The sequence below is a fragment of the Erithacus rubecula genome (genome assembly GCF_903797595.1).
Source record: "Erithacus rubecula genome assembly, chromosome: 1".
NCBI lineage: Eukaryota > Metazoa > Chordata > Aves > Passeriformes > Muscicapidae > Erithacus > Erithacus rubecula.
This window is the reverse complement of record NC_136658.1, coordinates 38948077-38966657: the sequence shown is the minus strand read 5'-3', so window position 1 is coordinate 38966657 and position 18581 is coordinate 38948077. Positions and strand designations below refer to the sequence as shown.

At 38.4% G+C, this 18581-nt stretch overlaps 2 protein-coding genes across 3 annotated transcripts in view; one reads left to right on the top strand and one right to left on the bottom strand.

Moving 5' to 3' along the window:
• The window catches only part of TMEM123 (transmembrane protein 123), a gene marked incomplete at its 5' end in the record, with an annotated part of 16057 nt that extends 9999 nt beyond the window's left edge, over window positions 1-6058 (top strand). For both annotated transcript variants that reach the window (XM_079308379.1, XM_079308380.1), the window contains 3 exons: window positions 1726-1923; window positions 2986-3139; window positions 4232-6058. In XM_079308379.1, coding sequence (XP_079164505.1) covers window positions 1726-1923; window positions 2986-3139; window positions 4232-4256 — 377 coding nt within the window. In that variant the 3' untranslated portion in view covers window positions 4257-6058. The remainder of the gene's footprint in view (window positions 1-1725; window positions 1924-2985; window positions 3140-4231) is intronic.
• BIRC2 (baculoviral IAP repeat containing 2) lies at window positions 5625-18581 on the bottom strand. Its single transcript, XM_079308364.1, has 8 exons — window positions 16477-18581; window positions 16267-16366; window positions 14992-15070; window positions 14396-14444; window positions 13203-13445; window positions 11838-12092; window positions 11649-11690; window positions 5625-10834 (listed from the first exon to the last, which is right to left on the bottom strand). Exons 1-8 carry the CDS (start codon window positions 17348-17350, stop codon window positions 10641-10643), a joined length of 1836 nt encoding a protein of 611 aa, XP_079164490.1. The 5' UTR covers window positions 17351-18581; the 3' UTR covers window positions 5625-10640.

Sequence of the window (18581 nt, the reverse complement as noted above, 5' to 3'; positions counted from 1 at the left end):
GACACATCCAGATTTGTCCTTCTTTGGTATCCCTTATGTTAGGAATGTACTTACCAGGTGTGGTTTCATGTCATGTAGATGGTTTCCATGTAGGTATTTCCTTGCTTACTTCCTATAATGAGGAACCATTTGATATTTATGGATCATTGTGCCTTTGGGGAGTTTTATCTGTCAGTATTAAAATGTGCCCTGAATTTTATTTGATGTATTTTACACATGCTTCATAGAGGAACTGAATTTTCATAATGGTAACAAGGTAAGCAAACTAATATAGAGTTCCAATTGTTCCACTTCAATGAATGTTCATTTCAAAGGGTTTCCTGGCTTTATGGCACAAAACATTAAAGAACAGGAAAAAAAAATAACATTTACAAAGGAGTCTATTTTGATATTCCAGTGCTAAATATCTCAGAAGTTCCTTTCTGCATGTTTATATTGATGAGGTTTTTTAAGTTCTTGGTGTTTATATTTGCACTGGAAGCTGTGATATTTAAATCTGAGCAAAAACACAGTTTTGTATGTAGTTCTTCATGTTTTACACAACATCAATTTTATTCTACAGAAGCATTTAAATGCTGTATTAAAAAAGGCAGAAATTGAGTGTCAGGGTTACTCTGGAATTGAGGTGAAGCTATCCTTCAGTTACTCTAATTTTAGACAATTGCAAGAAAACATGGATATAATTAGATTTGAAATTCCATATTGAAAAGCTTTTGAGGTGTTCAAAATGAGCCCAACTTGTGTGAGGCTCTAGAAATAATACAGAAGTAGATAGTTGCAAAGCTGTTTCTCTCAAGAATTCTTTCATACATAAAAGCTATTTGCATCCTCCTATCTGCTTAGAGGAATGTTAGTTGCATAACAGACTCATGTTTCTTGTTCCTTCTTAGAAAAATAAGTAATTGTTTTAGTTATTTTATCTGGCTGCCTTCCATGGAAGTTCTAAGGATTTTGCTGTAAATAGTAATTTCTATTATTCTTGAGTTTTATATAATGGTATTTTTATTCTGACACTAACAGTTCATTAGTGTTTTGTGAGGAGGGAAGGGGAAGTGTTAGATAAAAGACATGGTGTCAATGAAACTTGAGAAAAAGCATTCTAGCCTTTGTTTTAACCTTGGCAAGATTAAATAAATTACTTAAGCAGTCCATTTACTTTAGTTGAAATTTTATCATGTTTCGTCCTTACCATATAAATACAGAATTCTCTGTGGTAAGTTTTAATATATATGGAACCCTAGTAATGCTAGTGTTTTGTTCAAAAGCAAGTGAAAGATCAAATCATTACTAAATTTGGGGGGGGTAGTGTTTTCATGCACACCGTGTTCTTATCAGAAAAGCTTTGTTTGAAAAACTAGGCACTTCAAATAGAAACTAACTCTTGATCCAGAATTGTATAGCATTTTAGCTTATTGTAAGTTAGGCATGATTCCATGAAATTGGATTGTTACCAAAAAAAAAAAAAGTTGACTCACCTAAAAGTCATCATATATTATCCATGTTTTCTTTATAACCTTTCCTTTAAAGAATCCTTGACCTTGAGGCTCAGAAATCAGAAGCTAGGTGTCCCCAAAGGAAAGTCTGTATGCAAGCCTGGATACAGTGCAGTGGCATTTTCATTGTTACTCTGTTCTGTTTGGGCATGATAAATGCGATCTTAGTCCATGAGTGTGCAGTTGTTTATTTTTATTAATTTTTCTGCATGGTATCACAAAAATTTCCCAGGTGTGCCCACCAGTACTATTCATCTGACCAGTACCAGTACCAGTCAGCCCAACACCAGCACCACATCTGTGATCCTGACAACTCAGCCCTCCAAAACCAGCCAGAGAGTTACACCGACCACAGCTTCACCTGTCACATCACCACAAACCAATATTACAGTGGTGACCACTTCTAAGACTTCCTCCACTTCTGTAACAGGTGAGTTTGCTGTTCAGGAAGCTCAGAAAGGCTTGGATGCATGTTCACATGGGTTGTAGAACAGTTAGTTTTACAGCAGTGTAAAAAAAACAGAGAATAGAGCATGACTGTCCATGAGTCACCCCTTATGTAAAAGTTGTCATATACAGTTTAACTGTACCCAGTAATACAAAAACAGTGAGTGCATAATTCAGCATCTCCTTGCACTTGGCTGTGTTCCTATCACTTCATACTTGCACTTCTAAACACATCAGGAGTGCTCACATATCAGTGAAGCATCACTGGGAAGGCAAAGGTGTCACCAGAAGTTGTTGATCATGTAACACTCTGTATGTATCAAGTACAAACAGAACTGGGCACAGACTGGGTCTTTAGGTGGGAATTTGTAGCAGATGTAACCAGTTCTGGCAGCAAAACAGCTGTGACTTATCTGAGGTCATGTTGTCTGTGTCAATGTTTGTGTCGGGCTGCAGAGCTGATGTCACTTGGCACTGTGAGGGTACAATTCCACAAGACAAGGTAAAGCAATCCCAACAGCTCACTGCCACCAAGTGTTCTGCTGCCACCATGTAACTACACTATGGACTTAGTGCCTGTTGGACCCCTCTTGCAGGATGACTCAGTATGCTCATCTGACTAAAAGCAACTTCCTTTTATGCTTGGGTTCATTTCAGGCCAGTTTAATGAGTTAAACTGGCTCATGGGGGGTATGAAAAACATTAGAACTGGCCTAAGAAGGGCAAGAGCTCAATGAGTAGGAGGGGAAAGCAGGGGAGAGACAAGGCAGGGGGAAAAAGGTGGGTGGAGAGAAGGAGCAGTCAGTCTTTCAGAGGCAGCAAGCAGTTGGATCAGAATGTGCCCATGTCACCAGAATATGGCACTTAAAACCAGACCCCTATGTTTCCATTTGCTTGGCTTGTATCTTGTGAGTTGATCTTGGTTAAGTTTGTCTAATTGAGTCTTTACATGATAAATCAGTGGTGAAGGCAGGATGTGGAGCAGTCACTCAAAACACGATTTTGCAAGCTCTGTAAAATGTGCCTTTTGTTTTCTTCTTTTCAGCTACATCAAAATCAGAGGCTGTTGTAGTCAAAACTTCCAGATTTGATGTGGGCAGTTTTGTAGGTGGCATTGTGCTGACTCTTGGAGTCCTGGTCATTCTCTACATTGGATGCAAAACTTATCACTCTAGAAGAGGCATTCAGTACAGAACCATGTGAGTTCCCAAGGGGTTGTCTCTTGGCCATTTATTACTTTCTTGAGGGGAAAAAGGAAAACCAAATGGGCAGAATGAATTATGATACATTTGTTTTAATGTACATTATATTAATATCATTAAGAGATTTAACTCTGATGTTTTGTCTTTCACCACTTCTGCTATTCCTCATTAGTATTATGCCTCTCTTCTGAGTGTTTTTTTCTCTGATCTATTATATAAATAATTATATTATTTTTAAAAGAATCCTTGTCTTTTAGCTAGTCCATGAATAGTTAATAATTCATTGAAACTTTCTGCAGTTTGCAGTTTTCTCCTAGACTCTGTCTATTCATTCTTTAGTGTTTTCCTCCCCCTTGCCATTACTTTATAGTGAATTCTAATCAAAATTTCTTATCCTTACCAATATCTTATCTTACCATCTCACTTGCTATTTATGCTCAGCTCTACTCCAGGCTTCAGGACTTGCCCATGCTTAGTTTAAGAACTAGGTTGGTTTTCTTTTCCTTTCAGTGTCATCCATCTCAGTCAAGAAGCTTGTTTTAAGTGAGGTGATGTCATTAGACCTGTTGGGATACTGATGTTCAGGGCTTTTTTTCTCTCCATTTTGACTCTTCCTTGTTGGTCATGGAATGAAGCCAGTCCCTGCTGTACCTTTACCCAAAGTGGTGTTTGTGAATGGGTATTGTAAAATTCACATCAACAGTATCTTCAAAACAAAGAGAACCTGCTGCTGAGTTTGCACAGTGGCTTTGATTAACTGTTACTGCTGGTTATATGTAAGACAGATAGGTTAAACAGGCCTGAGCAACAGCTGATGTTAGAATACATGAATGACGTGTGAAAGACAAGGTGTTAATGAAGCCAGTGAAGCTGGAGGAGTGTTGACAAAACAAAACTGTTCAGATAACTTCAGGCTTGGCTCAGAGAGGACTGTAACTCCCAGATCAATGTGTCCTTACTCCTTCCTAGTAAGGTGTCCTCTGCTCACAAAACAACCTTCTCAGCAGCAGTTGGGGTGGTTCCTTCTCATGTTGCCTGTTGATTGTGGTGCAGAACTACTGTTAATTAATTACTGTGTTTCTGTTACAGTGATGAACATGATGCCATAATTTAAAGAAGACTTCAGAGAGGACAGTGTTGGAAACACACTGTCACAGCCATTGAAACTTCTGAAAGAGTTTCTTTCATAAAGATGTTCACAGTCTCTAAACCTGTCTTGAGTGTTATCGTGCAAAATGATGAGAAGCTTTTTAAACATTCTGATTTTTTTACATTGGCTCTTGTAAGAGGAACTCAGCACTTCTTTTTCCAGCACTTGTAACCGTATTCAGACAAAATCACATATTGAGTCATTTTAAAGTACACACACAGCTCTCAGAAATAGCTAATCATTAGCACCAGCAATTGCATCAGTGCAATTCTAAGTAAGTTCAGGGTGTTTTTTTCTAAAATTTTGTATTAAATTGTATTTATTTTGAAGTTTGATGTGAACTTCAGTTTAAAATTTAGTTTTGGTTTTTGAAAAACTCAGTTAATTTTAATAGGCTTCAAAGGTGTTGGTTAGATAACTTTATAGAAGGTGATAATGAGTACTCTAAGTGTCAGTCATTAGCTCACCAGTGAGCTGCAGATGCTTTCCTTAATAGACTGTATAAGGAGAGTAGCTGCAGGAAACATGGACAGAATGGAAATATCCATCCATAACCCTTTTCTCTAAAAGCTTCTTTCTTTCTAGCATGTCCTAATGAAGCTTGTGCATTTGAAGATTTAATAAAAAAGGAGAAAAGTAATTTTGCCATTATAAATGTTAAAAAAAATTCTAAAATTGGTTTTTAAGTTGAAGGTAGCAGTCACTTGGCTCTTGGTTTTTATTATTTCAAAGCTGTCTTCAGTGTCCTAGCAGCATTTGATAGTCATTCAAAGTTATATAGAGAAGGGAAAACCTATAAGACAGCATTTTAGCAGGCTATAAACTGCATTTTTACAGCTGTTTTCAGAATTTGATCCTGCTGCACAGATGTGCAGAGATCTGGTCAGAAGCCCAGCTGAAGGTGCTGGGGCATCTCTGAGCACACCTTTAGCTGAAGGCTCAAATGCTCTGGGGGTCCTGTGCAGGATGGCTGGTGCTGTCCCCATGTCACTCTGCAGCTCCACTCAAGTAAATCTGCTGACTTCAGTGGATGGGCTCCTGACTTACACTGCTGCAAGGAAAACTAGAACAAGGATCAGGAAACACAGGCCTGCACCTCTTTAAGGCACTGAATGATTGTTCAGTCGTGCTCAGGCTTCAGCTGTAGTCCTCTCCCCATTGAAGAGGGTTGGTGTGCTGGGGTTGGACTGTCCTGGTTACTGCTGGCAGCAGTCCCTCATGCTGGGCACAGGGGAGATGGTGACAGGTGAGGAAAGTCAGTGGGAGCTGCACATAGAGTCTCTTGGGGCTAGGGAACAGCTTATCAGGGAAATAGAACTACTCTGGAACAGATTATTTTTTAAGCAATAGTTTATTCTGACATGCAATGTTAAAGTGGCCTTATGGAATTTTTCCCTTTTTCACATGGAATAGTAAAGCTGTTTCTAAGGCACAGCCAACTCCAGCAAACCATGGCTAATGAGTCATTAGCTACCCACCTGAAAAGGTGATAACAGAGCTGTTTTGGTTTTTTACTGTGTTTGAGGGGAGAGAGTGTCAGGGGGAGAGAAAGGGATTTGAAGTAACTTTTGTATTTTTTCTTAATTATATTGTTTGGTGGAATATTACTGGTTTTGACTTGAAGAAAGTTATGGAAACAATTCTTTCATAGAACTGTAATTCCTGACTTTGTAGAAATTAAGATAGTTAAGTGCAACTGAATTACTGGGATTGTCTCACCTCTGCTGTACAGAAAAATAAAAATAAATCTTTGGAGTTACTATATTTATTTCAGTTGAATTTTTAATTTATTAGCTGGTTTTGTAATTTTCTCAGTTCTTTCCACAGTCATAAACATTTGATAAGAAGCATTCACTATATATACTTTTAAATGCTAGAATACCAGACCTAAATCATTTTTGCCTAGTTCAATTATTTCTAATTTATTCTGTAATCTCATTACTATAGTAAAGCCAAAGTATGTGCTTAAGACTGCAGAAGTGTCAGTGCAAACATAAAACCAGACCTTCTTTCAGGTGTTTGGAATATAGATAAAGGGGCAGTGCAATTGATAAATTTTAGTTTATCTTTGCTTAACCCCAGCTTTGTTACTAATTTGTAAAGAGAATTAATACTATGGTCATTCAGCACCTCCTTAACTGAGTTTACCAGTACTTGTCAAGATGATTCAATTGTTTCTAGTCCATCCCCTCACAGGACTGCGTGTTTGTTTTCTTTCAGTGCTGGAGGCCAAGCAATGCAGTTCCTAATTCCGTCTGCCTTAGGAGCCCCTCTGGTGACACATCAAGGAACTGCACTTGCAGGGTCACGTTTTAAGCCCATCACCAGCACTCAGTTCATTATTACAGCTCTTTCACACAATCCCTGTGCAAACATTTTACCCTTCATATTCACGGGTTTGTGCTTAAAGTGTTTTTATTTAATGAGGCTCTGCATCAAGGGCTTCAAAGCAATCTGGAAATGCTGCAGTGCTATACTTGTGTTTTTATTAAAAAAAAAAAAAAACAAACCTATACTTTCAAATCAAGATCATGTTCATCGTATTATCCTTTTGTAAATATTTCATACCTTTCTTCTTTGTTCAAAGCTCTTACATACTCCTGCTACTCTGTTTTTGCCCTGAAATGTTATGTAGCACTCTTTATGGGCTTTGTTGAAAAAGATATAAGCAACAATGTGACAGTATTACCAAAAGTGAAATGGAAAAGCATCAGAGACTCAATTGCCTAGAGAACTCAAGAGGTTAAGAATTTAGCTGATACAGAAGCAGGGAGAATGAGAATGGACCTGTGGAGAAAGTAAACACATTTTCTAGACAGCACTGAAGGAGACTCAGTTGCTGGTCCTCACAGCTGCTGTGTTATTTTCAAAAAGTGTTTGTGCTCCAGCTGGGAATACTGCTGTGCTCCAGCCACAGGACATATGCAGCAGCTTGAAGGGTCCCATGGCAGCAGTGAGGAAGCTGGGCTGGAGCATCAGTAAACACTGTGACCACATCAGAAATAGAAATGCAGGACTGGTGATTTAGTGTTGTCCCAGGAAGTTGACTCTGTGCAACAGTAACCTCTGGAGCAAGAGTGACAACAGTTACACTTGAAGCTGTTCAATAGAATAAAGTACTTTCCCTGTCCTGGATACATTTCCTGCCCGAATTCACAAACCTGAGGTAGGATATTCAGAAAACTGAATTTCAAGGTTCAGTCCAGCATTGAACATGACACTGCACTTCTCAGCCTCACTAGACTACAACAGCCACAAGGCAGATAAGCACACTATTTACAATTTTCATGTGCCTCTCTTCTGGTGTCTTGTAAGGAATATAGCAAAGAATTAAGTTCTGAAAGCATGGTATCTATGGAGATACTACACAACCACTAACTCTCTCAGACACAAAATGTTTAAAAGATTTTTCTTTCATATCATGAACACTAATGGCATTCCTAGGTATTTCCTACATAGCAATTCATTTTGGCATATAAAGAAGTTCTCTGTGATGACTGGTGGCAGTCTGATCACTTGTGGGCACTAGAACTTCAATTTGAAGAACACTGAGCTTTCTGGTGAATGCTTAAAAGCAAACAGAAGAGAGAGATGTGCATTCAGTCAAAAAAAAAAGCTCAAAAAAATCAGGAAACTGCTAAGTAGAATAAAGCTGCATGGCACTGGCTTCACAGAACATGCAACTGCTACTTGGGAAGCCTCTGTATCTTGCAATATCTCACACTAGTGTGAGAAACCACAACAGCTTCAGGCTAGGTCCATTGCAGATATGATAAACTTCACTGCAACAAAGAAATCATGCATTTACAGCAACCAAGAATACAAAGCAGCTGGGAATACTGCCTTCTATCTGCATCCCACAGCAAGTCTCACCACTAAACTGCAAGGATACTGAAGTTCACATCTTCCACACCCTTGAACCCTGGCAAACACATGGTCAGCTCATGACAAGCCACAGAGCTGAATCATTGATGCTGAACTTGAGCTGCTCGGTCAGCAGAGCTGCACAGGATGCTGGGGGTAGGGGCCTATTTATTGTTTAACCCAGTCAGAGCTCTAGAAAATGCTTTCAAAGAAGGAAGTGAATGCAGAGCATAGTCAGCTGGTACACAAGTGACAGAAGTCACTTGACCCTCTTCCAGTGAAACACTAGGCTGTTACCCATGCTTTAACCTTTTTCCAGGATTGTCTGCAATGTGCTACAGATAAGCCTGACTACAGCTTTCTTGGAAGAGTCCTGAGGAGAGCATAAGTGCTCACATGCACAGCATTACCAGTCAGGGCACCCAGTCATTTCAGCAGGGTGTAGCAGAGTCATAACATACATCAGCCTTCCTGCCAAAACTAGGTCACAGTTTTACCCACTACTTTCTAGATCAAGTTCTTCCACTTCTCAAAGCAATTCAGGTGCCTAGTGCAGAGAGCCAGTGCTGTTTGAAGCTGTTCTTTGAAGGGATATTCAAAACATTCAGTGATGAGCTGACTGGTATGTTGCAGGTTCTGAGGGAGATAGACACAGGCATCACAAATGACAGTGAACATTTTTTAAAGCCCTGTATGTCCTCTCATCTGATTTATATGTAGCTAATAGCAGTGCCTGAAAAACTCACCCCACACAGTTCTAAGGAAAAACGGATTGCTTAAGAAGTCTGCCTGCTAGTATGTTTTTTCCTATCCTCTTCCCTGCTCAGAAACAAGCTAGCAATTCCCCATGCTTCAGGTGAGCCTGACCTCCCCAGTTCCCCCTGCAGGTTCATCTTAATCAGTAGAAAAGGCACTTGGTTCTAACATTACTAATTTCCTGCCTGGAACAAATTAATGAAAATTTCAATTCCTGAGCTTTTTTAAGAAGTTTTCACAACCTTTTGCAACTTCTTAAAAGTTGTTGCACAAGACAAGAGAGCTTTTAGAGGCATTTCAAAACCAGAAAAGGAAAAGCACATTAATCAAAGCTGTTTGAAACTACATACTAGGTTTGAAACGTTTACATTTTTAATAACAAAGGGAAGATATGTACATATAATAAAGTTGGACAAAAGTCTCATTTGAAAGAATTACAGCAAGCCAACCTACAGGTAAAGAATCCAGGTCAGGACTGAAGATTATCTGCACTCAGGCTCTAAGTGTGGGCAACTGTGGGCTGAAGATGACTGATCTTAAATGAGAGCCAGACAAACTGACTCCACCACTGCAGGACCTGATGCCATTAACCTGGCAATATTCTTCCAGTGACTGACATTAAATCCTTGCAAACTACCTATGAACATCTCTCTTTGTAGGTATCCACCATGCAAGTCTAGGGATACAAAGCTGAAAAGGGTAATGAGTAAAGGAATAGGAGCTCCCAAACTATCAGCTTACAAAACAAAATCCAAGACTTCAGAAGTGCCTGGGAGATCCTATTATTTAGCTGCACCATCCCTACAAAGTTCTAAACACAGAAAATAAGCTTTTACATTTAAACCCTAGCACAGACTGTATAGCTACCCTCTGTCTCATCTTTAAGGTCATGAGGACCAGGATTTCTGTAACTTGAAAAATTAATTCAGAAGGAAGTATCAGATGCTGTTGGAGTTTTGGGGAATTAATTTTTAAATAAAGAGGAAATCAGCAAACAGCAGAGAAGTTCACTTCCCTGTTCAAAAATGAAAGAAAGACAAATGGAATGAGGTTTTATTGTACTTTTGCAAGCAAACAACCTAAACTTTTGTCAGGAAAAGATAGCATTCTAATCACTGTAGTCTATAGAGAAAAGTCAACAGTGGCAACAGAGTAAACAAGCCCAAGTTTGAGAAGTAGAAATATTTTAATTTAGTTTTCGTAAAAACTATTAGTAATATATATTACACAAGTATCAAGACATGAAAAAACTTTGAAAGTCCTGCTGTTCCTGCAACAGTTAGCCTCTTTTCTCCCAGGTCAAGAAGAAAACCAAAATGGAAGTAGCTGAAGTTAATTAGCATTAACTATTATAACAGCGATCTTAGTATTTTTCCTCACATCCACATGGAGGAAAATGATGCCAAGCTCCATTTTAGGAACCTAACCAAAAACTTCTTTGAATAAAAGTGACACTAGTGAAACCACTTTCCTTACTCAGAAAGGAACACCACAAAAATCTCACCCTAATATTGAGTTAGTTTTATGAACAGAGAATCTTTGGCACCAAAGGCCTTCTATACATAATCATAAACAAATAATGAGGATACACTTTACTATCATAAAACTTGGTTACGTAGTTGATTAATCCTCTTCTGTACCACAATTTTCCACTCTTAGGATACTGCTGTCTTAAGCTTCAGCAGCTGGGGGATGGCAGGAACAAAAACATTTTGCAAATTTCCCTCTTTATGAAAGAAATGTCCGGACTGTACCCTTTATTGTCCCCCTGCAAATCGGGCACTTCCTAAGGGATGGTGCACATTCTTTGCACACCACTAAGTGACCACATGGGATAAAAACAATAGAAACTTCTTTGTCCATGCAAACTTTACATGTTCGTTCTTCTTGCAATCTTCTTAATTGCTCTTCCATAGGTAAACCTGGAAAAAATAGTTAACCTTTTGTCAGCCTGAATATATGCAAATATATGAAAATATATTTATTTAGAATTTAGCCATGCCCCTTTTCACCTTTTATTTCCCTACCTGTATTGACTAAATATAGATGGCAGTGAACATTTTTCAGAGCTCAGAAAGTTGCAAGCAAGGAACTAGTCTGTACTTTCCAGGTCTGTGAGATGGACAGCCCAGGGATTGGAGGCCAACCAGTGTTTACATTTTAGCAAATGCTGTACTTTTCTTGGTTGGTTATTAGAAACACAAACACAGCCTGACTGATGGAAGTGAGCTGCATCCAGGCTTGTATACTTTTCTGCAGTCTATTAACAGATTAAACTGCAGGACCAGAGCAAACTCAATCTCACGTCTGATAAGTTTTTATCTACACAGCTGTTGGCCAAGCTAGATCTCAGGACACCTATAACCCATTCTGGAAAAGCAGAGATGATACCTGTTCTGAAATGCTGACCAACTACTCATTCTCCAGCCTTTATCAAATGCCTAAATGCTTGTATCAGGATCAAGTCCAGCATGTTCTGCTTGAATTGTTGAGCTCCAGAAAGCTCCCCATACTGTGATGTGCAAAACCATGAGCAAGGCACAGAATACAGCTTAGAGCTGATAGACTTACTTGTAAGTATGCCATGCATTTAACTTTTTCAGTCCATATTACTAAAGTAAAATCAGAGAGAGGGTAAAGCACCAAACCTATTTCTTAACCAAAGTTATTTTCTTTTTTATGTTAGCTGTTTGTTCTACAATAGTCTTCAAGATAAGAAGGTAGAAATTAAGGTACCTGAAACATCTTCTGTGGGAACATACTTGATGGTCTTCTCCACTAGAATAAAAGAAAAAAATTCTTATCATTTAATGAATCTATGTTCAAACAACATCTGTTTCTTTTTCTTTAGACTGCTTTAAAACACTGGTTGAACTTCTATAAAAGGATATCCTTTAAAAACAAAAGGAAGCCAGAGAGACATACCAAATAAATCTTTGTAGAGCTCAGGGTCACAATCTCGTAGGCAGTTTCTGAAGATGCTGGCTGCTTCATTTCCTTTCACTAAAATTGTATCTATCAGTTCCCTTGCCTGCAATGGTATCTGAGTCTTCTGCTTAATAACATCATGCTCGAGTTCTGTTATCACTTTAGCTGATAGTAAACTCCCAAGGATCGGGAGTACACACGTTAAACGTTGGAATAAAGCCATTCGATTCTTCTGGATCAAGTGCAAATCATCTGGAATGTAAGGGGAATTAGGTAAGAGAATTAGGAATACACTACTCCAAGCTGCACTTCTGTTTAACACTATTTGATACATTCTTTAAGCTCTATTTGAAATGTTTACTTATTACACATCATTAATAAAACCCTCAGCAAGTTTTAGTGGTATTCACGTAATTAACAGACTTAAGGAAACCACACACAAGCAGCTTCTGAGCCAAAACTGTTCACCAAGGAAACTTCCTGCTCTCATCTCTAGGTTCAATGATCAGAGGATCTTGTGTAACTCTGTATTAACAAGACTGGGGCTCTCTGGACTACTGCAAAGAAAAAACTAACACCAAGGCTAACTAAACACTTACAAAAGTTAACTTTTGTAAGTGCTACACTGTAGATAAAAGAAAGGTCTTCTAAGAAGTGCCCAACACAATTATGTGCAAGAAAATCAGAGTACAGCACAACCAGACCTGGAGACTATTTTAACACCCCACCACAAAAAAGAACAAAAGTATTCCCAGAATTAAATGCTGAATCCATCTATGTTTTTTTGACAGAAATGTAACTAGGAAAGAAACACTCTTAATTTCATTTATAATTAAGAAGTTTCAAAATCAGAAGTATTTCTTCAAAATTTACATGTCATTGAAGCAACAGGAAATGTTAAAGACACATCAAATAAGCAAACTGCTGACATATATGGGCTGAGTCAGGCAGAATAGGAGATCTAGGACATCTTACAGAATCTGAATTTGTAGAAGTTTATGGCCCCCTCCAGGAGGTGGATTACTTTTCAAGCAGCTTAAAGAGCAGGCAAATATGAATAAAAATTAGTAGAGTGTACCAAGTGTTTCAATAACAGTGATACAAAAGCACATAAATGAAAAAAAAAGGCTTTGGAAAGAAGAGGTGATACTGAACCCCTGGCCTCTGCTATGAGCCATTCTCCTAAAAGGAATGAAACAATTCTCAGAACGCTGGTTCCATGCAGATATCCTGACAATGTTTTTAGAGAAGCTGATCCTAGCAGCAATTAAACTAAATCACTTAGTGCATGAAAACAAATATAAAAACTATACACACTACTAACTGTTTCAGATTTCACTTTTATTCATGCCTGATGCCTACCTGATGCCACTTCTTCCAACTGCTTTTCTTTCTCTTCTTCGATCTTTTCATCTTCAGCCACGAGCAGATCAGACACAAGATCATTAACTGTCTTGTAGTTTTCTCCAGTGGCCAAGATTTTACTTTGCACTGTTTGCTTTATTAGCCTTCTACTGAATCCCATCTCCAAGGCAGCTTTAACCACAGGTGTGTTCATCATGATTCCATCTTCTGAATGGCTCTCTCCAGGTTCAAAACGAATAACTAATCAAAAAGGGAAATCCTCGTGTATAATATAAAGAATAAAATACTCCTACAACCCCAGAAGTCAGACACATCGACATTACCTATAGACATGAACACTGAGCAGTAAAAAGTTGCAACTGTTTAAAGGGAATTTTTTTAAAGTAGTTTAAAAATGGAAGCCAGTCACTCAGTCATGGACTGAACCAAGATAAACATCAATCCATGTCAGGCCTTTGTTAAAACCTAGGTTAATCCAGAGAAACCACCAAGAATTCCATTGTGTCCTAGCAGCTTTTTTTATACTTAGTTATTTCCAACTTCAGCCTTGAAAAATGGCCTGGGGGTGTGCCAGGGGTGGGGGAGGGAAGTCAGAGTTTATAGTACAAACAATTGTGCTATTCCAGCTCTTGATCAGTAATTTGCATTCAATTTAGTAAACACCAGACACATGGGATTCTGACTCATTGTCCTCAGTCAGCAGGGATGAGGACAGCAGAAACTCCCAGAGGGTAAGTGGGTTTTTCCACCATAACTAGCGTTCAGCCTAAAAGGCTTCATTGTATCAGCCTGTCCTACCTTAACTGCTGCTCAGCTCAGAGCATTTACCTAGTTACACGCCTAGAGATGGAATTGCATAACTGCATAGTCATGACACCCTCAAGCAACTGTCCCACCAAGCTCAACACTTGCCTTGCTTTAACCCAACCCAGAAACAAAAAAAAAACCCACAAACTAACAACCAAGTGTGCAAATAAAAAATTTCAGTACGAGCTGCTAGCATGAAAATAAGAAAGATTAAAAACAAGATCTTTTAGAGGTGTTTCCTTGGAGTTTGTCAACACAACATTAAAATGGTTAAACTTTTAGGAAACAAATCTAAGAACTGGCTATCCAAAGCTAACTTGCTTAGCAATCATTAAGTTTGCAAAATGCTGAGGAAGTGTAAAAACATGCTTTAATACACATACTTGGAGGATCAAGGTTTTCATCTACAGGTGGATCAGAGGTCGACAAGAGCTGTAGAAGACAAAAGAACTATGTTAGTATTGAAGTATTGCTCTTCCCTCTGTGTACCTTTCTAATGTTCATCCCCAATCCTGCTAAGCTTTCTACCCATTAAATATTCCATCTGCAGTTACACAAATCTGTACATTTGTGCCACTGTATCATCAACACAAAGCTGGTGCTGACCACTTCCATGAAGAGGGGTCTAGTTACTCTTGCCATAAGAATTACAAATGGAAATAATTCATGTTGTCCATGACTGATTTTTGAAACAATAACTACTGATCTGCACTATTCAGTGTATAATCAAAATTTCCCTCTGCCAACACAAAGAAGTTCACTGCCTCAAGGGACTTTACATACATAATCTGCAGAGTTATACCCTACTAGTCCAAGACTAGTCATGGTTCAGCACTTTTATGTGCTCATGAAGAGCATTTAAGTTAGAAACCCAGGAGAAACATACAGAAATGAGGAAGAAGAATGGACTGAACTCAAAAAAAGAACATAGCACTGGCCAACATGGGAAAACCAAAGTTACAGAACAGTAAAAATTTACCTGTTCAAGGAGATGGGGAAATCTGGCCTGAATTTGATTTACAAACTCTCTCCCTTTTACACGAAGCAGATATTCACACCTGAAAGATTGACAAAAGTGTAAAAAATCATTCTTTCTACTTGCCAAAAAAAAAAAAAAAAAAAACACAGAACAAGTTTAAACCCAGTGTAAGTTAAATTTATTTCTCTTACTTCAGAAGAGAAAGAATACTCTTGGAAGCCTGGTGCAGCTTAGTGTCTGGTGACACTAAGATAAAGTTTTTCCATGACATTCAGCTGTCAGTAGGCTTATATATATATAAATGCAGCAGCTTTACATTCTGCTACAGTTATAATCAAAATGGTATGTAATGAGAAACAATACTGTGTCAGAATCACTACAAAGTGCAGGGACAAACTGTTTCTATCTTGCATCTCACCATTCTTATCTCCTACTCAAATCATTCAAAAGAAAGAATTTAACAAAATATAACACCATTATCAAAGCCAGATCTGCTTCACGAGCATAGGTTTATCTCTCATATACATTTACTGACAGGCTTAACAGAGTAAGAAACAACAGTGACATTTAACCCTACATACACCATATAGTCCAGCAGTAGCTGATAAATTGCCCATGAAAGCCTAGCTGGAGATCTTCAATGAGAAGAACTATTATTAGCTTTCCTGAAATTAAGTGCAGCTATTTCTATAATGGAGGTGGTGATTTCCACAGGCATAAACAGCAATTAGGTATAAAATTGCCATTTAATTATAGGTGACGTTGAAAAGTTATTTCTGTCCTTTTTCCAGTAGAGACATACTAAAGAGCCAGTGACACCTTCTTCACAAGCCATTCCACACTTAGGAAACTAAACCACACAAGCAGAAAAACTGTTTCAAGAGCATTCAGCATGGGCACAAAATCAGAACCAATGAGTTAAACATTCCTTCTAGTTCATTTCTCAGCAGCCTTTGCTCCCTCAATCAGCTTACTGCTCTTACAGAGCAAAGTACACTCATTAAAAATGAAGCCTTGCTATTAGTGATCTGGGGATGCACACAGCTTTTAATAATGAAGGGGAAAGCATTACATGTCATGGCTAATGAAGAAATGTTTTAGTTATGCCCACCTACACACTTCAGAGCTTTTAGACATACATGCAATACATCCAAATGAAACAGTGAATCTGTACATCAAATGAAGTTAAACAAAACTATTAAGTGCAGTATGTATCTATGAAAATTAGAACATTTAGGAATATGAACAGATTATGACAAAGATTTTGCAAGTTACCTTGGAAACCACTTTGCATGCTCAATCCATGGATCATCTCCAGACTCCCAGCACCTTAACCCACCATCACAGCAAAAACACTTCACGTCATCATTGCGACCTTAAAAAAAAAACCAAGGCAAAATGTCTAGCAAACATTAACACAACTAACTTGAAAGTAAATGTTGACACAGCAGTATGAATAAAACTGGAGAAGTCTGGGTTTCTTACCTACATAGTAAAAGCCAGCATCTGCAAGCTGTTCAGGCTGAACTGGAATTCTGGTGGGCCAATTTATGAATGTTTTAACACGTGCTTCATGGGTTTGCATGCTCACATTTGAAACATTGAAACTCTGCTGGTCACGGATAAGGTTTTCCACAAAAGGACAGTTGGGATAGTGTCTCCGATGCTCTGACATGGCATTATCTTTTGGTTCCCAATTACACAGCTGACCACCACAGGTAAAACAAGCAACTTTGTCTGCTGTCCCCAAGTAATAAAGTCCAGCCTTTGCCAGATCAGTGGGTGAAAGAAACGTCAGAGGCCATGAGTGAAAGGTGCGTAGCCTAGCATCTTCTGTCCTCATCAGAGGATTGTGAAGCTTAGGGCTCAAGAATGGAAGGTCTTCAACTGCCCTTGTAGTTACTGGGTCTTGAGGAAAACTGGAAAACGAGCCACTGAAATATCCAACCTGTTCTAAACTTGGAGAAAGTGCTATGGAACGTAAAGACGGTGAGAGACTGTTCACAACTGAGGGTGAAAAGGCAGAACGAGATGACAGTCCAAGGTTGTTAACTGAAAGCATTCTTTGAACAAAACTGCAGCTAGGATACAGCTGCTTATGTTTTTCCATAGCATTATCTCCTGGCTGCCAGTTATCCAATGTTAAGCCACAACTGAAGCACTTAACTTTATCTTGCACACCCGTGTAATAAAACCCAGCCCGGGCAAGGCTCCGCTCAGACACCGGCGTGTTCATGGGGAAAGTAGAGAAGGTTGACATTCTGTAGAGCTCACAGGACAGGTCATACTTCAGTTCATCACACAGAGCACTCTGCCTCATGATGCTTGCCAAGAAAGGGCTATCTTCCACTATGTTCATAATGGACTGTTTTGGGAAAAATGGGACAAGTCTTCCTCTGGGAGGTAGTTGTGTGCATTAAAGGCAATTTGGAATAACCCCCACCTGTACAAAATCAATAAATACTTTAAAGTGTAATCCCAAATGTGCATCCAAATAGAATTGACCTCATAATTTAATAGCCTTTTAAAAATTTAAAAATTTGGGAAGTTCTTGTACCTTCGTTTAACAAGTGATTTTGTCGAAAAAGCTTCCCCATCCCATTTTAACAACTGAAGAAAGCATGATGAAAAGCAATTTCCATTGAATCATACAAGCATCACACACTTTACTCGTTCTGTATATCTGGGAGAGCAGTAACAATGTCAGGCTCACAGAGGTGGGATCAAAAGAGGAAAAAATATCAATTTGGTTTATTAAAATCCTTTGTCAATAAAGAAACTAAATTAGGGGGCAATTAAAACAACATTGTTCTTACCCAGAACATATGTAAAGTGATTTAAGGATAAGATTTCACCCTAGACAGCTGATAAATATGTAGCTTATACACACATAAAGATTTTACCTTACTAGGAGGCTGAAAACAAGGGTTTATCAAGTTCAAAGGGCACACAAAAAATAGAGACCTCAAACTGATGTTACTAAACTGATCGTGAATATTTGCTGCTACTGGACTTCAAAAAAAAACCTCTCAAGTTCTGCCTTTTGTTGTAACAAGTTGTTAAGACTAAAGAAGTTAGTTAATACTCAACTTCACATGTATAGAATATTCGGCTATTAGAGAAACAAATCCTATACACTGTCTCAGACAAGGATGAACTCTCTTTATTAACAAACCTGGGACAGCCTCAGGCTTGTCTACAAGTCTGCACTGAATTAACAGAGCACTTCAGTTTTAACCTGGTGCCTTAGTTACAAGTACAGAGTTATCAAATTTAACAAAAATTAATTGCCTCGTGTTGAGACATTCTGATGCTTCATACTGTTGAATTAAGTTTTTTCTGTATGCCATGTTTATGGCATACAGAAGCAAACAGAACTCTCAGATTAAAAGTATTTGATGCCTTAGTTTATTTCTGCACAGAACTACCTCCCAGAGGTAAGACTGAAGTCCCTTCTAAGGTGCCTACGCCTCCATATTGGTACTGACTGTCCTCAAGAAGAAATTGTAAGTATCTGTAGTTTCAATCATTCAATTTTTTTTTTTGTGGCAGAACAAAACCTGTAAGGAAGAAAAAGAGTGCTTTAAAAT